Raw genomic sequence first — 22,280 nt, forward strand, 5'->3', positions numbered from 1 at the left:
CAAAATCCGCCCGCCGCTTGAAACTGTTCAGCAGCGACCATCACCACCGACCACCGGTGCGTCAGCCCTCGAGTGAATCATCTTTGTTGCAAGCGAGAATATGTTGTATGAACAATGAATTTACTTGGAGTTCACGAAGCAAGCAACACGTTCCGGCGATTAGCAGCTAATAATTTATTTAGTCTGCCGCTGAAATTCGATGGATGACTAAACATTTGATTCTATCAGGAACAGATTGATTACTGGTATTACCTGAATGATAAATTATTAGAAATATAGAGAAATACTTTGAAGTATGTTATTTCGAGTGCATTTTTTTATTATATATTTGTTGACCACGGTTGAAAAATCAATATTAGTCACGCTGTTCGTTGAATATGACTGACTTGCATACTCTGCCCGGAATGGTGCAATCTGGCCCGAGTAATGTGCCGACCTGTGACCCAATTCAACCGAAATTCAACGAATTGCATGTCAACTTTCTATGGGCCAAAAATACGAAACACAATAATAGTATATATTTGAAATTGTTACATGACGCACACTGCAAATGATAGGTCTATACCAAATTTGGTTACAATATCAAATCAAACAGGAAGCCTCGTGCAATTTCATTAAATATATTTCACAAACACGTTTATATTGATTTCTACCTATCTCACAGCTTTTCCAATGTGTAACTCGTTTAAAATATTCTATTTTATTATAGTGACTATATTTAACTTTCTAATTTAACCTATTTCCAAAGATTTAAGATAAAAGTATTTTGAACAATTTTATTTTTGATTTCAGATTCGAGGACATATTTTGTCCAATATGTGAACAAAATGTGAATTCGGAGTATTTGCTGAACTAGTGTGTACTCCCGACAAAAACTCAACAGAATCTTTATTTTTGAAAACTGAAACAGCGCGAGTGCCTCGAGCGGAAACAGTTTTATTCGCAATCCCTGAAGCACTAGGACAACAAAACAATTTAATAATGCCTAATACAACGGAAAAGTAAATAAAGACAACATAAAACATTAGCAATAACGACGATTGAGGAAAAATCATTTATGATCAATTTGATTTATAAATTTCTAATAAAAATAAAAATATTCAAGATTCTTCGAAATCGTTTTCCAGTTTATAAAGTTATGGTCAAATCAATATTGATTGGCAACACAAAATACAAATTGTATTTCATGGAATATTAGTTGTTCCTTGCTCCAAATTGCATAAATGAAAGTAATTATTTGCAATAAATTGCAAAATAAAGAAGATTACTACTAATTTGCTAAGAATAATAAGTAGGTACCTTATGACAAACATCTCAAGTTAAAGTGGGTTCGGTTTCTTCATTCTAGAGATCAAGGTTGTACATTAGTTACTCATACCTCCGTAGCATCAACAGTTGCAAGAACTATGTTGCGAGGACAAATAATCCAAAGCAACTTCCTATCAAAAGTGCATCCATCCAAATAAACTAGTATTTATCAATAATATAGTTTTAAAGAAACGAAAGATTATTCGACCAGAAATTGTAGTAAAAGTCCACGTCTATATCACTGCAATATCCTTAAAAAATAGCATTTGTTCAAATTAAAGCTTCCCCGTCTTCATTTTCGAAGATAAATATTTGCTTTCGCAAAATTCCTGATAATTTGTGGTGTTTTTAATTAAAAACATTTTTCTTTCACTTTTAACGCCTTTTGCAATTTATTTGGTCGAAGCTTTTGATGTGTTTCGTATTGTTTTATGTTATTTTAAAAGTTGTCGTCCGCAGCCACGTGTGCAGTGTTTATTTTCTCGCTTTTGTGTGCCTTTAAAACAGCAACGATGCCGTCCTCATGTTGTGTACAGGTGAATAAACACGAAATAATAATCTCTTTGTCCGCCGCCACTGCCTCCACTGACACACGCTGCGGAACAATGAACCGCGCTTGGACCACACCAAGCTCATGTTGCACGTGTGCATGTGTCCGATGCGTACAGAGGGATGATCATCACCAAAGTCACACGAGCACATTGCACCTACATACAGAACTTCAAGCTGAAACTCGAACAGAAGCGAGAAGAGACGAAAACGTTGGTTGAATTTCGTGATTGTACAAGACGAAAGACGAAAGTTTGCGAGAGTTGGCGAACGTTTGTGACCCTTTGTGCGTGGCGCGCTCAGCTGAGCGCCGTATCGATTGCGGCAGGACGCACACGTGCACGACGCTGTGGTGGAGGCAGAGAAGAGAAAGGGGCGGCAGCGACACCCAAACATGACGCGCTGCAGCGCTGCGAGCGCTCGACCTCTTTGTGTCGCCGCTTGCGTCTTTCAGGAATCCACGAACCCAAACAGAATGAAATAGCAAAAGGACAACACGGGCAGAAACTTCACTTTTAAGTTACAGTTTCGAATGATTGCATTTCAGACTAAGTGATAGAAAAAAACCGTTTTCTTCTTTTTATATAAACCCTACAACAAACTCAAAACAAATGTTTTGTTCAATTCTCATTTTCCTAGTTGAATATTCTTTCCAACAATGAGCTTAAGAAAACAAAGGTAGTTAAAACTTTTCGATGTTTTTGTTCCCTGTCTACTCAATTTTTTACTCTGATAGCTTTTCCTCGATCATTAAATTAAACACAAAGAGTACTTGCACTCCACCTGCAGCAACCACAAAAAACCTTGCTTCAGAATTCATGAAAAACTATTAAACACGCCCTGGTCTGTTTTTTGCACGCTGCAAAGGTTACTAACCGTACATTTTTCTCCGAAACCCGCAACCGCTTTTCCAGACTTGCGGCGGGCGCTTGGAAATCCTGAATTCTCGCACCTACGCCCGAGGTCGTAGATCTTGTTGAATCCGCGACGAGTATTTCGTATATTTCGAGCATTAGACACTCGCGAGCGCTAATATTGATGTCGTTACGCCGCTAGACTCAGCTTAAGAGTACAAGTAATGCACAAAAGCACAAACGGTACGTAGGTACAGCGAGCAGTAAAAGCAGATGAGCTAGCAGGGTCTTAGGACCGTCTAGACTGAACCTGGCAGTTTCTTTAGCGTTGTCTTTAAGTTTACCTTTAGTTCTACTTCCACCTTTTATGAGTTGTCGGCGGGAAAAGAAACAAAATGGTGCAACGCGGGTGGTACAAATGTCTGGATGCGTCTTGTGCCAATGTGTATACTATTTTGTTGTAGCTTTTATATTTAATATCGTTTATTTTCGTGTTTTATCCTCCTGGCGCAAATAACAGCAGAAAATAGTGAAGACTTAGTTGAATTTAACTCGCAATTCCTAAAAGTTTACAATACAAAGCCATATAATATTTATATCGACTAGTTACAACTCATATTTTCATATTTCCCTCGGGCAATGTGCGAAAAACGCGAAATATCACAAGAACCGCATGTTTATTTGGGTTAAATAACAGCTGTACCTGTTAAAACTTTGTGAAAATAATATGTGCATGTACAATGAAAAGCAAGTGAAAATATAATTAGAAACAGAGAATGAGTTATTTTTTGAAAAACAAGAATTAAATAAATTTTTAATTGCATTTCGTACGTTTTCCCGTTTTGCTGCGTCGCCCCAGTGTAATTGCATCAACATTCAACTGGCAGTGATGCACCCGTAGGCGAAAATAAAATGTAAAATGTAATATAATTTAATTCAGAAATTCGAGTTTCACAGTTTCAGCTATGTGGTAAAAATGAACCATTAGCAGATAACTCTAAATTAATATAATATATATAATTAATTGTAATAACTATGGCCTGGTCAAAAAATTATAATATTAATTTACATATGTTTTATTTGGAAATAAACAAAGGGATGTTTATTATTTATCGAAAATTGCACTTTAATACACGCTGATGTAATTTACAATCGGTTTAAATCCGATGATAAGCTCTAGCGTGGTCCTTTGTAAATCTGTTCCGAAAGCCGAGCTCGCCCGTTGAACTATAAATGTGATGAAAAATGGCACTTTTACAATTTCCTTTTGGAACGCATCGCTGCATCCGGCCGCGAATAAATGCGCGAATTGCAGAAAATGCACGAAATACGAGCGCCGCCGGCCCGAGTGTAAAAACTAAACAAACAGCAAAACAAAAAACATAAAAACTCAAAGCACAAAGCGCCTAGGAAAAAAATGAGAAGTAAAATGGCAATACGCGGTTGGGTAGTGTGCTACCATCAGAAAAACTTGGCCGCCGCTCATTTGCAGACCGAATGTTGAAACAATGAGCAGAAATAAAAAATATGTCACAACATGTTACCTCTAATAGCAATAGAAGGCAATAAAATATAAAAATCATTTCAAGCACAATTAAAATCCATTTTACGACAATAAAAATTCAATACAATGCTTTGTGCCTGTCGTTATTATCAACACTCAGTGTTTTACGCAAATGTTTCATTTTCAATATAATCCCGAGTGCACGAGCAGTATTTCATTCCGAAATTGTTATACAAACATAGACGAAGCGGCGCACATTCTACCACTGAAACTACCCAGAAGCTGGAAATACAGAGTGCAATGCTTTTATGCAATTGGCAATTTACGTGCTAACCACGAGCCCATTCAGTATCCAGTGTTGTCATAAACATATCAAAATCAACTAAAGATCAGCAAAACCAAAAGATTATACCAAAAACCAACGAGGTTGAAAACAAAACAAAAAATTGCACCTAATAGAAATTACTGATTTTCAATGAACACCTTTTATACCACCAACATGAGCAGTACATATGTAGGTTATATTTTTAGTTGAACAAATCCTCCTGTGAATGAAAGTATAAAAACTATAATGAAAAACGCACTGACACGAAAAGAAAATACACAGTAGGGTGGAAAGGATAATCTCTGGCTTGGACCCTGCAGGAGGAAAAAAAGGTTTTAACTCCCGATTTCGCAGCCGGCTTCCGAACTGCTGGGTACGGATAAAAACAACACATCGGAAGGATCGACACAATTATACGTTTATAAGCATTCAAAAATAACAAACCGGCAGTAAATGAAAAACTGCAAACTGCAAAAACATTATTCTAGATTAAATTAATGTTTGTTAACCAAAAAAAAATCTAAAATAAACATTATCACCACCACAAAACAGAATTTCTTTGAATTTAAGCCTGTACGAAACACTGAGGTCAAAATATGAAAAGAAAAAGTCGCAAATGTAATTGAAGCTGTAAATGAAAGTAAACAGAATGATTTAAAGCGCCCTGATTACGACGATTGACTAACGTCCGAGCACAAACGAAGAGAAATGCCCGAGCAGTTTGCAAACGCAGGATAACGCCGCGGAAAACGACGTGAAAATAGAAAAAAGCGCTGCAATCACCAAGAAACGCCAGAAAAGCCTGGCGCGCGTATGAAAAACGCGAGAAAATAAAAAAGGAGGGGGCTCATTTGATGAAAAGTGAGACGGGTTGAGTAAAGAGCAAGCGCACAGTGTATGCAAACTGGATAACAGGATAATGAAACTGAGCGCGACGAAGCCAGCAGGCGCAAAAAAAGACACGGGCCGGAGCGCCGAGTACATGTAATTTAAGTTGCAACAACTTTAATTTAAAAATAAATTACGCCTGACGGCAGGGGCGGTAGAGGGGGAGTGACGATACAGATTTTCTTAAAATTATCATACCAGCAAGCAGCAATATAAAAACAAAATCAATGTGGGGTTTTCCTTTGATGTTTGAAGGTCGCTTCGCCAATCAAATTAAAAAGATTCAATTTTAAAAACTTGCAAGTTTTCTTTTTGATTTCCTGTCTGCACAAAATGGCAACGAATAAAAATTTGATAGAAATTGTCCCCCTCCATGTTGTAGGTACTCATATCCAACTCTAAATGTGTGTGGGTGTTTTCCTGTGTAGGGCGTAATTTTATTAGAAAAGTTCAGCCCCGATGCATGTCACGGCTAAATGCAACTTCCTGCATTTGCATGTTCGACACGAACGCAAGCATCGTGTGCCGCAGGACGAAGCGTACAGAATGTATGCCAATGTGTAGGTGCGGCTGGCGCGGTAATATAACGAAGAGAATGAAGAGGAGGCGCGAACGGGAGCGAATGAACAAACTGAACAAACATGGCGATGTTGTCCTCGTGCTCGTCCTCGTCCTCAAACCGACACACACACACATTTAGCGTAGTGTGAGAGGAATGCAAGTGCGAGGACGAGTACATTATGCCCATGGGCATGCAACGTGCAGTATGCACACCGCAACTCGATTCGAATCGATTACGAGAATGAAATCAACATACTATTCCGCTTTCGAACGCGATACAACAAAAAGTGTACAGTCGCCATGAGAATGCAGAAAATTTATTATAAGCAGACCAACGATATAGAAAAATAACACAAAAAATTTGTGCGTGCTTATCTTCATGACCACTTCATCATATTGTAGTAATGACTCATTCTATTTAGTGAGGCTTAGTGAAGAGCGTGTTTGAAAATACACAGAAAAAAAAACGACTAATTAATATTAATACCAACTTCCTTCCCTGCAGCACTTGGACGCCATGCGTCAGCTGCATGCAGTTATGATGTAGTAATCGTACTGGTGTTACCAGAGCATACAAAAGTTCAGGATGATTCAAAACGCACACATTTCAATTGCTCGCCTGCTGTTTCTGTTTGCCCTCTACTCGTTGTATGACCCTAAACTAACTTTTGCATATTCAATACAACATGTGATACTAGCTTTGCCTCCATCATGTCCACGGAATTTTTTTAAAAAAGTATTTTTTTCTTTCTTGTGAAAAACTAATATGTGTCGACTTTATCAATAGGATTAGCAATTTTATTTTAAAGAAATGAAAAATGCTAATAACGCACTTTAGCGCCTTCTCTTATTCAATTATTTAGTTATAACTATAATTGAATTTTTTGATATTGTAATAATTATACTGCAATTAGTGGTGAAGACAAATCTAACAAATCATAAATGATCAAAATATGTCTAGTCCAATAATACATGTGTCAACAACATTACCTAAATTGAAATATAGTACATCCCTCTAATTCTTCCTGCCTATAATACTCTACTTACCGCCCTAGATAGCTTCATATCATTGCTATATATTTATAAATAATCCTTTCTCCTAATGTGCCTCCTATACAACATGCGTTTCTGCTTCTGCCTGTGGACATATTGACCACATGCGTGCTCAAGCAACATATGAAACACAATATACCAGATAATATTCTTGCAACATGTGTGTGGCTCCGAAAGAAAGACACCACAAAAGCTCTAGCAAGATACGAAAGTAACACAACATGCTATAACTAAAGATAAACACGAAACAAAGAAAATAAGCGAGTGCGCTGCGAGTGCCTCACAATTTCGTTATTAAGCTATTAACTATTTCTGTCTCCGGTTCTGTAAATATCTGTATTAGGATTGAAATTACATACTGCTTCTTTATAGCCCACAGGAAACTTACGGCGCAGACATTGTTATATTACCCACTGCTTCTGTGAATATTGAATATGAACATCGCAGCACAAATAAAATGATTCTAATAAATAAAATACTAACCATTCGGAGAAAAGTTGAGTCATCATTACTTATCTAATACATGCAGATAAAGAAAATAAATCTACAATCATATAACAAAATGACTGTAAACAAATAATTTATTAAGTTAGGTATATAAGTTATAATTCAACTTATTTCACCTGAAACTACAATTAATTTCGTCTACAAATTTTCATCCCCTACTTTACCACCCTTAAAATATTTATTTCGCTATCAAAAGTACCCTATGTTCAATTCCAAAGTCCAATCTATTTCTATGCAAAATTTCGTCCAAATTCGTTGGGTGGTTAGGGCGTGAATGAGCAACAAACATCAATTTTCACCACTTTTTCCATTTATACATAATATAGAATCATTTGTACGCTTGATCCGTAAATGGATTCTACACATTATAAACTCGTTATTTATGCAATTACTCTCCGTATTCAGAGAATATTTGTAAATATTTTATTTTATTTACTTTATTTATGCATTTATTTTTCCGTTTGACGACTTGTTTTAATAAAACTTTGCATAAACTCAACGCTACAGTGTAGTTACTGGTAGTCGCTTACCTGAAAAATAACATTCGTTCTCGTTACACAATGCTTGTTTATTGTTTCGCGCGAGAAACGAATAAACGCTCCCATTGTTTCCATTTTCGAGCATTATCGTCGCGTCCGGCGTCTTTCTCCGCCACGCCAAAATTTCGCAATTAACAATATCAGCGCGTTGCTTTGTGCTACTCCACAGCCGCCGGTTGTTGTCATTTCGGTCGTTAGCGAATCCGCCAAACAAACGCAACGCTCGAAATGAGCGACGAATAATTGCTATCTGACCACGACGCGAAACCGCAATAAGACGTGCTTACAATTGTACATACAACCTTACACGCCCAAAACTTGAGCGAAACTCGACCAAAAACGTTGATGGGTAATAAAATGTTTAGAATTTGTTTGCGCCAAACAAAAGCATAAACGGTATCAGGCAAAAACAAAATAACACAACTTAAGCATGGAAGGATAGTAGTCGTTAATGATAGTAATTAACGCCGACAGACGTAATTACAATTTCAGTTTTCAGGCTTCAGTGTGAGTCAACAAACAAAAAATCATGTCAAAATAATTTCACCGGAACGAAAATTAAGGCGTAAAATGACGAATTAAGGCACAAAAGAAATTCAGTTGTTTTGTAGCTAATTTGTTTCATCAAAGGGCCATCAAAAAAATGACACAAATGATTGTATCAAAAATTCTATTCATAAATTCATAAAATAAAAACTAGAAAGTCATAAACTCTCCTTTATAGTTCACCTTGATTATTGTTTATTAGCAAACAATCAGTTAAATTGTTGTTAAACTGTGCTGCAGGTAATTCTAATGGAAAGTCGTGCTTACCTGTAACAATAAAGAAACATATTAGTACAATTACGCGCATTAAACAGTTCAACAACTCATAAAACAATCAGAAATAAATTTACCCTATATACTCGTAGAACCAATTTAAGGCCAAAACGGCAATTTTTTAAACGCAGAAAATGTAATTATACGCGTAGCTCAAGATATATAATATTATAAGACCTAATTAAAGCAACATTAATTAAGTTACTCAACATATCATATCATGGCACGATATTCATTCACCTAATAACTAGCTACATGTAATTACGATGTAAGTAAGTCACTCTCACTTGGTTAGAAAAGCGAAAACAACGAATTGTTATTCTCCGGCCGACCTCTTTTGCATGTTTTACTCAATGTTCACTGTTTTATGCAATCGCGGATGATAATAATTAGTAGAACATTGAAACAGAAGTATGGCACACGTAATAACAGAGAGAACAATTAAATCTGAATACTAAGTTTTTGATTTTTGGTATTTTTGAGCACAATGCTCACATAAATATATAAACAAGAAAATTTCGCATTGTAAATCCCATTGGGTGATGCGACGAGTCAAATGGCTATCGTTAAAGTTATTGCTTTAATTCTTAGTTTAATCCGAGCTTGTTTTATTGCAGCCGCGAATCCTCCGGGTCCGAATTGCCGGAACGCCAGAGCACGTTGCTATTGCATATTCTATGGCGGTGAACTTCTGCGCTATATAGGCCACTAGGTTAATCGCTATTCCGCACTTGCCAACTGGGAAAAATAAAACAAATACGAAAAACACAGCAACAGCCACCAGCAGAAACGAAAAGTGCATTGCATGCGCATTTCTTAAAGTTTAATTAATAAACTCCTTAAACAAAAATCGTATTTTATTCGGTTATGTTAAACTGTGATTAAAAATTGAATCGTTTAGTGTTGAAATATTTAACAATTTGTATTTTGAAATTAAATTTCAAGCGTTTTAAATAGAGATAATGGAAGCTTTAATTTAATCCAGTAATGAAATGTTCTCTCAAAAAACTGATTCAGATATAATATTTTCCGAATTCTAAAATGTACTTATTTTGACATTTTCCAGTCGTTGCCTTACAAGTTCACAAAACTCATAAAATGAATCAAAGGCGTAAAATTCTAATTCACGTTCACAAATTAAATCGCCCACGAAACGTAGAAATCCAACCAACCAACAAAATCAACATTGAAAACAAAATACCGAACGCACAAAAATACTCGAGTTAATAACGTCTAGTTAGAAGTAATAACAATACGTTAATTTATTCAGCACGAAGACATGAAAACAATCAAATACGTCGACGAACGGCACAATTTCATTATAAAAACTCCCGATTCACAAGCAGCACGACGAGATAGTCGAGATTAAATCGCACGAATCCTTATAATGAATAATAATGAAGTCGACGTCGAAGTGGAAGATATGGCATGGAACACTGCGCGCTCAAATAATTCCTCATCCTCAACGCGGTTGTAGAAGAAAGAATACTCGCAACGCGAGAAGTTGGAACCGGATTTGTTGGATGTCGGATATCAAAATGAAATGAAATTGAATGTCAGCAATCTATCTCGAAACTCATCCGAAAGGTGTGCGTTATTCTTCCGGGGCGATAGTTTGCGTTCCGGAGTTTAACAAACTTTCAACGTTTCCACATTTCAAACTTAAAGGAAGCGGTTTGACAATCTTGATATTCCATTGTGCTAGGCTAGAGCCCAGGCGTAGAATGACTCATAAGATGTGAAATTTTAGCGCTAATAAATCCGAGCGTTGCGGTGCCACTCTCAAGATGGAAACAAAGAAATAGATTGTAAGAATTGCAGGAATCAAGACACGAAAGACAAAATCAGAGTCTGTGCTGAATTCGGAACAGTGGAAGCGTGTAGATATTAATAAAATATTCAAATAAGCATCACAGAGAAATGTGTAATGATAAAATACGTAAATTGTGAATGAATGTGTAGATATTGCCTAGAAGCCGGTGTTTTCTTATACTTCATCAGAATATTTCAAATTCCGAATGTTTCGTTTCACTAACTTCGCTGGCATTGAAGCGAATTTTGTGATGATTAGTCGTACGAGTTTAATTAGATTTGTTTTTATTGTTCAGACGCAGTAACACGTTTAATGTGAGCTCATGTTGAAAATTGACTCACGTCGAGATGGCTTATCGTAGGTAATAACATAAGCAAATATTTCAACACCAAAAAAGGAGATTTTTTGCGTGAACATTGCAAAAAAAACCGTCATTGATTCCTGGCGTAAATTTCAACACCATTTGTAAAGACTTATTCAATTGAATTTGGTAGCCACAAAAATATTTCTAGTCCGCTAATATTAAATGACATTGTGCTAACAGTGATTCAAGCGAATTAAAGTGATTAAAAACACGCATTACAATGCATATGAACGGTGTGGCCGGTTGAATGTCCCGACTTCCAGCGGAAATCCATAATTTCCAGCGCACAGTGAGCACGCCATCATGCACGATAACGCATCGCTGAAATACTGTAAAAAAGCACCACAATACGCAAGCATTGAAACGTGTCGAAGCCGTGCGGTGCGCGCAATAAAATAAAAATGCGATTGAAATCATCGCCGTCGCCAGCACCCGCGCGGCGTTACTCTTTGCGAGTCAGAGTTCAGCTGGGCGGCATTCAACGTAACCATCATCGAATGTCGATCTCGATATTGATGTCTGATGGTTACGAGTGCCAGAAATTTTGGAATGTGAAAATATAGCAAAGGAAAAACCGTGCGGGGCACATTTTTAATACCAGACACATCTGTCGTAGCGTGTCGTGCTCGGAATCAGGGTGAAATGCCCACATCACAACGACCTGGCGGGTGTACAGAATGCCAGATTTTTCAGACACCACTGGCCCATTTTTGCCTGCCACTGAAATGACGCTGTATGTATTGATTATTGAAAAGGCAAAGCCAGTTTCAATAGACCCATGCATGTCTTCTTCACTTTGGCTTGGCGTTTTACGTCGGGGCTGAGGTTGGAGCTTGGAGCAGCTGTGCGGAAAGGCAGAGTAGGAATACCTAGAAGTGTGACCTCAAAAAACCGGAGCCAGGTAGCAAAAAAATCGTTGCGAAATTTATAAAACGTTTGACCTGTACTCGTAAATGCACCTCAATGTCTTCAAAAGATTATATTTCGTTTTCATACACGATAAAGCATGATGTGACGTGTCGTATACATAAAATGGTAATGTTTTAATAGGTAGATAAAGTAAAATATACAATTTATTGTCAATAATCAACCAGTCAGATAAGCAAAGTAAATAAAATGCAAGATAGATATAAGTGACTTATTCACAACTTAAATAAGTGTACGTATTTCACCATTGAATATATAACCATATATTAGTATTAATTTTTTTATTTCTCGAAAACGCAATCAATCTATATAAGAATGAATTGTTGTTCGTTAGTTACGCTAAAATTCGAGAACTTCTGAATGGATTTAGCTAATTATGGTACTGAAATATTTGTAAATGTCTAGGGAAGGTTTAAAAGATAAGAAAATATGGAGATATAGCAAGGAGAATACTAGAAAGGACAATTTTATTTTCCCGTACAAACTCCGTACGGGTCAGCTAGTATTTAATGTACCTTGAAATTCCGTCTGTATTCTCTGATGAGCCCGAACCTACGTGTATATGATGATACGCAAAACATATGTAAATATCACCTAATTTTACAACGTCATCGTCGTGTTTAATTTGTCGCGTTTTCCGCGCTCGCAACACTTTCAAAGCACTCGGCGCTCTTGTGCAGCTGCAGGAAGCGTTCGAGTTTATTTCTGTAACGTGCACGAAGTGGCATGAAACATTATCTGATGAGTGCATAGTTATTATATGCTAATTTAATTACGCCACGACACGGCGAAAGAGTTAAATATGGGCAGACAAAGACTTCGGCCGAGGAAGGTCACGAAACATAAAAACTTTAAGTTTTGCGTTAACATAATAAACTAAAAGAAGAAAAAAAATCTAAACATAGCTAATTACAAAAAACATTAATAATCTAAGTTTAATGGAGTTCTTTTAGAGCAAATTTAAAATCGAAACTGTGTCCCACATTTGATATATACAGGTATTTTTGTAATAAAAAGAAAGTGCGTCTAAGTAGGCAAACTTTTCCAATCTGTTAATTGCCGACTAGGTAAGGCGTAAAGCAAGAGTAGGACTAAACGAGGTGATTAAAACATCTTGCGATCGTACTTGCAATTGTAATTGCACATACATTAACATACAGAGAACATACAGAGTGTAACGGAAGCATAAAAAATAATTTAGCATTATATGTTACATTATTACCTATATTTAGCTGTACTGAATTACAGAAAATCATCCGGGGAAAAAAGTGGAAAAAGTGGAGTGGAACAATCTACGAGATCTTGAAGGCGAAGGTGCTGAGAGTGAGTGCTTCATCGAGGGCAAGATCACGCTGATGATGGCAATGAAACGCACGCATCACACGCGGACGCGCGGAAGCGAATATGAATAGTGTGGTCAGCGTAAGTGCAACTAGTGCAACTAGTTCTCGAAGGTCATAAATATTAATCTGGCTTGCAGGCGACTCGCACGCATATTCATCGGTAAAACCGAAGATAACGTGGAAGCCAAACAGAAAGAAAACAAAACTATCAAAGGCAGAAAGTAGTAACCAGTTAAAACTGCAACCAGAACGTTTATAAAGTTGAATATCAACAAAGGAAATTTAATATAAACTTTGTAATATTAATATTGTGATTTTCTACGGATATTTCTTGTTGTTTTATTAATAAAAATGTAAAATATTTGTTCTGATGTTGAAATTTTTATCAGCAGATACATTAGTCTGTTTTATCTTGAGATCGATGAAAGTCAAGATTTATTTTTATATTAAACATTGTTATGTTGTTAGAACTTCCACACATTCAACTATTCTTTATTAATTCTGAAATTTTAAAGATTGCTTTTCGCAGAAAAACTGGATCCAATCAATATAAAAACTTGCCAGTAATCAATTTGCGATTTAACATTGCAATTGATATTTTTAAAACGCTAAATTGCCGCTCAATCCGACTAAATGAACCGCCACACATCAATCATCATCAGTTCCCTCAATAAATTCATTTTTTTGTCAGAGTTTCCGGTCCATCTATAATTTTCTAAATAAAGCTCTAATTTAAAGTGTTCCACGCGTCATGAAATTAATTTCAACTAAAACGTAGCCCGAATGTAATCCGGCGAAATGTTTGTAATGTTTTGTAATGTAAATTACATATCGCAGTCGTTTGACTGTACCATCATACTTTTTTAGTACTTCTGTTGCCGATGGTGCCGGAATACAAATGAAACGCTTGCTGCGAACAGGACGTTGACACGCAGCTTGCAAGAGATATGAAAAACGTGATTCATGAATTGGCCTTGGTCAGGATTATTACTTGTGCTAGCTATGATGTGTTCTCGCATGTTGTGCGTACAGAACGCACAAAACAACGCACAAGCGAGTAATTTCATATCCAGCCGACAATAAACTACAAACGAACATTGGAAATCACTCAACGCGTGTAAAAATATGCGAAATAAAGCAAACATACAGAATATAAATGAAGGGCACTCAATTTTCAACAACAAAATAAATATTTGAATTAATATCAATCACACACTATAGATATACCAAGTTCAATCTGCGTAAACAAAGCTGTGCACCTTTGAATCATCTCCTCGAGTGGAATAAAAAACAACATTGAGTCTGTTCAGTGTTTACACAAACAATGAAATAAAAGCAACGGAGACAAAAGAATCGGAGAGCAAATTGAATGAAATTATAGCCAGTCGAAAATCTTATTTCGCTGAGTGTGCGCTCGACAGGTCGGGCACGTTCAGGCCAGGCGTGTAATAAAATTATGAATAATTTACTATACGAGAAGACAATGCCACACAACACGTAGAGTAAAGCGCAGATAATATTAGAGATAAACGTGCAGTTTGAAAATTCCGTTGACGCATTATTTGTTCAATATTTAATAGTATACAATGTGCAATGTTGATAGATAAACAAATGTTGATAAGAAGATTTTTTTGTTTACCGCTTTCGATGTACGGAACCAAAAATATGACGAGACCGATGAATCCACAGCGAATAACCATTTTCTATAATCCGTTTGCGTGCACAGTGTTGTTGCTGTTGCCGTTGGCGACGAAGATGCCTTCATGTAACGCAGCACGGCCACCACACGGCGGACAGCGAGGGCGCCGCGACCACAAACATAAAACAATCGCGCCCTCCTGCAAACACGCACCACAACGAAGCAAAGACCCGCAGCGCTACACCATCGCCAACGCGCACTGTGTCGATGGTGTTGATCTGATCCAGCTGACTGCTGTGCCTTCAGCGAACGCGCTCCGCTCGAAGAACCTTTGTCTGGCGCTCTGGCGGATGGAAGGCGGGCGCATGCGTTTGTTATGTGTTGTGTTCCGTGCGTTAATCACGTCTTCAATTCTAACGCGGTGATTCAATCGCGTGCACTATTCACACATCTCCTTAACACTCGCGGCGCAACCCCGTGAATTGATGGACGAATGCCTCGCGATTGTTGCTGACCGCCGGCTGGTAATGTCTGCGACGAGCGACGTTGACGCACGCACACCGCACGTTGAACACAACAGCGGCGAATGTGCGGCTGTGCGCGCCGCGTAACGATCAACGCGAGCAAGAACGAGCGCATCGACTCGTGGTCGGCGACGCATCGGCACAAAGCGCACAAAGCGAAGAATCTTCTCGCAACACTCGCAATTTTATTCACTCTCTACGCAGTGTGGAGCCATCTTGCGTCGAAATTCATAACTTACAATAATTCGATTATAAACAATTGCGGTAACACTTTGTATGAAATAAGATTATGATGTCTCATTAAATAAACAAACACTCATTTTATGTTTGATACTTGACGATAAAAATGATTCCTATGCAAAACTATTTAGTTTGGTTTAGTATGGGTTAGAATTATGAATGTTATGTTAAACATAACATAACAATTTAAATTTTTACTGTTATTTAAGTTATGCATAGTAATTTTACTCATTTCACACAATGTAAGGTGAGTTTATTATTGCCTGTGTCATTACTAAAATTTATGACTATTTTACTGCAGGAATATTAATGAGGAGTACAAATCAATATATACATACTTTGAATGTTTTTGTATATGTATAACAAAATATAATTATGCGTTTTAAATGATTGAAAAACGTAATATAATTTAAACCTACATTGCACATTAAATGCACAAATTATAATTAACTTACTTCTTGACAATTGGGACAGGAATTCTGGTGCCAATCAAAGTGCAAATATTATTTCTTATAGGCTTGACATGTTCAATTGATTCCTCCCAGTTTGTGGTGCTGAGACAGTTCTGAACTTCGTCTAAATTCTCCGGCGGAATCACGCTGTTGTCTCCATAGATCAAAATAGCTTCAAATAGCTTATTAGCTGTAGATTTTCGCACATACGGTTGTCGATGACAAAGCAAAATACTTAATTGGACCAAAGCTATTTTGCTTACTTCAGAATTAATCTGAAATGATAGATTTTTACAAAATTAGATATAAATTACCAGTTTTGCATGTTAATTCTTACTTGAATGTATTGACAGAAGAAATTAATTGCATCAATCAACTTGTAGATGTCTTTACAACCAGAAATTTCCAATTGAGACAACTTTAGAACCTTTTTAGCAAATTCAGAGCTTTCATCCTCAATTACACTGCTGATCTTTCCAGACGCAAACAGTTTTTCCAGAAATTTCAACATCGGTACGGAAATCCGATCTACTCTTTGGTGATCGATGAAGATCTGCTCGATTACATCGCATATTCGCACTAGTTCATTTACATTAGATGCATTCTTCTCCAAGTAGTTGAAAAATGAGTGCGACGAGCTTTTAACCTGAAATTTTCATAATTAAACATTAGAAAAACGATTTATTCCTTTGATAAAAACATACCAATGTCTCAGTCATCCCTCCAATACTACAAACAAGACCCAGAAGAATCTTGTAACTATATTTTGGGAATTTTACCAATTCAACAAACAATGGAAATGTTACAGTCGCTGAATTCCAGTTTAGATTCTCGCAAGTTTTAGTCGTGAAGATTTCCAACACTTCTTTGTGATCCGGAATATTTGGAATGTTTTTACTAATATTTAAAACATAGGTAAATGAGCGATTGTTATTGATTACATAATAAATATACTATTTACTCACCTGTGCATTATTTTATAAAATGATTTTCCGGCCAGAGACCTAGTACGATCGATCTTTTCTACGGTTTGCTGAGAAATGTTCACCACAATCTTCTCAACAAGATCTTCAGTAAGTAAATGAACTCGACTCTCTGACAATTTCATTGTCAAAGTCTGCAAACCAATCATAGCCGCTTCTCGCACCCAAGCTCCAATATCACCTCGATTATCTTGAGTATACTCCTTCATGCATATTAACAACGCCTCGAAGATTTGTAAAATGTGTTCATCCGTGTACCCAATATTTGAATGATTTATAATTCCAGTCAATGCACGAATTATATCTCTCCTTGCTTCAGCCCACTTCAATGTACTCGGTGTGATTTTCAACGACTTTAACAACACAGTTATAATTCTCTCATAATGTTTCTCCAGGATATAAATAGGTAAAGCACCTAACGCTAAAGCGTGACCCATCCGTACAATTTCCAAACTTTCAGCGCTTAATTTCTGAATATACAAATCAACAAGACTGCTTTGTCTTTCATAATCTTCAATGTAATACTCTTTCAATAAAAATGGCAATGCTTGAACCGCCGCCAACCGGATGTTCGACGAATCATAAGAAAGGCAGTCGTTCAACATATCCAACCACTCTTCTCTTACAGGTGCATCATGATAAGGCATATGTGCTTGCGAGCATTTCTCAATAAAACTGCAGCATGCAAGTCGCATCAACTCACCGCCCATTCCACGAAAATATAACCTTTCTTTGTAACTAGCAATGAGAGTCCTTGCAACTTCAATTGCACGCGAATTCATGGTGGAAACTTCTTTGTTGATACTAGCAAGACCAAGAAATATCTCCCCAATAGAGAGAATAGCACCATGCCGAGCATTTAGATCAATACTGAGAGTTTTTATTAGCAAGTTATCCAGCACGGTAGTCGCAATGTAATCAGCAGCTAAAGGTGTAAGATGGTTTAGAGCTTTACTAGAAAGTTCACGAATTGTCATGTCCCAATGTGGGACTTTGCGCTCAACCAAATGATTAATTAATTTAACAGTGTATTCTTCATATTTAGCGATGAAAACACTGATTGAGTGATAGGCATTTGTTCGTACACTGACCGCAAAGAAGTCAGCAGCTGTAAGAATATCAATACCATGCGGAAACGTGCCTTGCCGACCGACATTTTCTTGAAACGCGGCAGACGCAGCACGTCTGCAGTTTATCTCTCGGTCAAAACATGTGACTATCAGTAGTTGTGCAGCAATATCATTCACAAACGGTTCTAAATCACTCGTTTCGTATGCTCTTGCAAACGACCAGCAGACGTAACAAGCTGCGTCTCTTATATGACTGCCAACTGATGCGTATCCTTTTGGTTCATCATAAACCAACGCTTGCATGACCACAGGCACTACTTCTGGTAATCTAGAAGGTAATAGTAAGCCTCTTCTTCCTAGTTCTGCAAGCGCCAAACATCCGCCATGCCAAGCTCCGTCACCTTCCCTAGGACTAAACAATTCCAAAACAGATCCGACTACATCATCAGCGAATTCTTTCGGTAACCTGCCTGTTACTCTACCAATACCTTTCGCAGCAGACCAACGCACCACACTATCACCACTTCGTAATCCTTGAATGAGTTGATCGATGATTTCTTCGATTTCTTCCGGTACATCCACATTTACTTCTGTTATATCTGCATCTACCTCGTTGGTGTTTATGACTTTTTTGCTGAGATCGCCTTCACCAGAATTTAAATTCGCTGTTAAAGATCGATTACCCCGCTGGTAACGCCATTTGGTAATCTTAGGAGGCAAGAAAATCAGACCAATACGTTGAATTATCTTATAAACCAGTTTTTGTATATTGCTACCGGGGTGGTTCTTGATTTCGTCGTTGATTATCCACGCAAGTAGTTTTTGTGCATGCGGTAGAACATCTTCACGTTTGCCGTGTTTTAAAATCATTGCAATTGAAGATAATGTGCCGTATTTCACAAAAGAACTGCTTGATTTTGATACACTCAAGTTGCATGCCCAAGAGATGAATTCATCGAGATATTTTTCTTTTACATCAGTTCTAAAATTAATAATATGCTGTACCAATGTCATTCATATGACATTATTATTAAGATTATACTCTTACCTTGTTAGGAACTTTGATATTAAAAAGGCAGCTGCATCGCGGCATTTATCAGGCTGCACCGTGTAAGTTTCGCAAACGTCTAAGACACGTTGCATCACAGTTTTCTTACCGCTAGCGTCCGTATCACCTGTCGCATCTGGTTCAAAACCATCTAATCTAGACATGTGAAATGGTATCATAACAATGATAGACATCCACAGAAGTAAAATATATCTGGTTGTCCATGTATTTGAATCATTTGGGTTTTGTTGTTCTAATAATTGTAAAACTGGTTCAAAATCTGCAACCTGATTAATAAAAAAATATAAATTTTAAGCTTAAAAAAATAAACTTGCATTGCACAAACCAAAGAACAAACTTTTAACTTTGCATCAAAGAAGTTACAATGCATCAATTAAAATAGTAAAAAAATGGTATTAACATTAAATAAATATCTTCTACATAATTATTACATACATAAACATTTATATTCTTACCTCATGAGGAAGTTGCCTCACAATAACTTTGTATCCCCGCACATTTGTAACAACATACATATATTTGAATACAGCATGTTTTAGGTCCATAGAACTATCTGAATTGCGAATGATTCCAATCATTTTATCCAAGATGCGCTCCAAATGCGTGTCCAGCAAGTGCGGTTGCTCGTGATACTGTTTCAAAATATCAACGAATCTTTCATATGCGCGTTCAATTTGTGAATTGCCTTTCTGCAGCACGGTTTCGAGGTTATCTATCATTTCGAGCACTTCCTGGTGATCAGAGAAATACTCCATCGCACAGCCCAGCCCGTAGGCTTCAGTTTCGGTTTTAACATCCATATCCATAATTGATATCATTTACTAAAGGACGTTATATATTCAATATAAGTTTAAATATTATTGTAAATGTAAATGCTTTGCTGATGACTAACCGAAGGCAATTGTCAGACACATGACAATTCCGAAACAAAACGCAACCAGTAATACACATTCAAATTAAGTTTAAAAACTGTATTGTTGGTTGCATATAACAAATTGGCAAATTTAAATATTTTTCAATTTTTGTTAAATTCTGTAATATTCTGAATATATTACTTAAATTACACTTATTTGTTAATACATTAAAGCTGTTATAATTATAATTATTATTAAATTATTAAAACATCATTTTATAATGTTTAAAACTAGTATAATGATCTAAGCATAAAACATTAACGTTAGTGTTATTTTAAATATTTTTTGCAATAAATTATTAATACGTTTAAAACGAATAATGCTTACTCATTCTGCTCGTGTTATTATTCCGCCGTACGACATAGGTTTAACACCTTAGCAGCATTAACATGAATTAAAATGTAATTACAGTGATGTGTGGTGAGATCAGTATCGTGTGTTTCTAATTAGTAACAATTGTAATAATTGCTACATAAATATTGATGAAATTCTTGCACACTATCCAATAACATTACACATTTACAACGGTCAACGCTGACAATACAAACAAACACCAGTCACACCATTCTAATGATTTCAATCGCAAATTTAAGTCGGGAAATACGATGAAAAATGTTTTGACGCGTCTATTTGCATTAAGCGCTCTTTAACACCTTGATTATTGTAACAATCCCGATCAATTACATCATGTACCAGCCGAAACGGTGCAAAACTTATTTTTGTCGTTTTCTTCAGTGTACGATGTAATTCGATCACTTTATTCATCATAATATTGAATCATGCATGGACGTTTTCTTAGCTTACATAAAATTTAAACAATATTTAGATATGTACAGTGTGTCAGTAAATTAATTTATATCTTCCTGGGTGCTGGCGTGAGTGTTTCTTGTAGTGTAACACAACGTGTGCGTATAAAAAGTTCATTTAAATGTTTAAAACTTAAATATGCAAATGAAAGAAATATCAATTAGACATTCAAAGCGTTTGATTGTCTGTGGAGTAACGTGGAGCGCGACAAACACAACAAGAGTTAATGTGTAAACTTGAATGCGAATTAATGAATTAATGTCATTTTTCCATTTATTTATATACTACTCATATGTGCCGTGATCAGTTTCAGCGTACCCATAAATAATAAAAGGTAATTTTTATTTTTTATCTCGTTCAACGTCAATATTTTTTAAAAGTTTCATAAACTTCTAGAATTTGTATTAAATATTAACAGAAATTAAAGATTTACGTTATACTTGACAATTTTCTTACTTATTTTGTGTTCTAGATTAATAAACTAATGAATTATAATTAAAATTTATACTTTAATTTATTGTTGTACGTTGTATAAAGCTAATTATGAGAAAAGTTAATTTAACTTAAAGTAGACGTAAACTTTATGGCTAGAAACTACAATAATAAACTTAAATTACCCTATAAATGAAGATTATTACTAATATTACTTTTAATTTGTGATAAATAATAAGAAAAAGGAGATAACTTTATAATATTCCATGATGCACTCGTGCATAGTGCACTTTGTCAAGCGTGGCCTAAATTAAAATGACACTCGCTGACGAGTTCAATAAAGTTTCAATCAACTCGATATATGACAACTCAAACATTATCCCAGTAAATACTAGTGTAACTTTGTACTTAAACCAAAACCAACATTCACCACAAACACATGTTTATGCATTTCAATTGAAATTGAAACATGCTGCTTAGTTTGTCAATCAATCATTCAATCCAACTTTCAACTTTTCGACTCTCAATCTCAAGATGATAAATCCTTGATACAAAAAATTAATATGTTGTTCATGTTTTCAAGATGTTGACCTAATTTTAGATTATGATTTACATAAGTTTATTTTTTATAGATAGTTCCGACAGGTCTCTCGAAAACTTTTATCACTTCGATGAAAAAAGTAAAGTCAAGATTTTTCTTCAGAACTCGTCCAAGGTATTTCCTGTCTAAGTGTGTGCAATCGCTAGTGAACTTGAACTATTAACGCGTATTTAACGGAATTTATGAAATAATACA

At 36.2% G+C, this 22,280-nt stretch overlaps 2 protein-coding genes across 2 annotated transcripts in view; both read right to left on the reverse strand.

Moving 5' to 3' along the window:
* The window catches only part of kuz (zinc-dependent metalloprotease kuz), a 32,684-nt gene extending 17,060 nt beyond the window's left edge, over positions 1-15,624 (reverse strand). Inside the window, 1 exon segment of the mRNA XM_065300266.1 lies at positions 14,994-15,624. Within this exon segment, the coding sequence (XP_065156338.1) occupies positions 14,994-15,054 (61 nt within the window). The 5' untranslated portion in view covers positions 15,055-15,624.
* A 468-nt stretch (positions 15,625-16,092) lies between these two features.
* On the reverse strand, positions 16,093-20,256 carry Tbcd (tubulin folding cofactor D). Its single transcript, XM_065300265.1, has 6 exons — positions 19,787-20,256; positions 19,311-19,597; positions 17,175-19,244; positions 16,914-17,106; positions 16,547-16,855; positions 16,093-16,484 (listed from the first exon to the last, which is right to left on the reverse strand). The coding sequence occupies exons 1-6, from the start codon at positions 20,147-20,149 to the stop codon at positions 16,209-16,211; spliced, it is 3,498 nt and encodes a 1,165-aa protein (XP_065156337.1). The 5' UTR covers positions 20,150-20,256; the 3' UTR covers positions 16,093-16,208.
* Between the last annotated feature and the right edge of the window lie 2,024 nt (positions 20,257-22,280).

Source organism: Atheta coriaria, unplaced genomic scaffold (genome assembly GCF_025399875.1).
Source record: "Atheta coriaria isolate IRGN ID8LTWV9N9 unplaced genomic scaffold, Caltech_Dcor_3.1 hic_scaffold_4_pilon, whole genome shotgun sequence".
NCBI classification, from domain to species: Eukaryota; Metazoa; Arthropoda; class Insecta; order Coleoptera; family Staphylinidae; genus Dalotia; species Dalotia coriaria.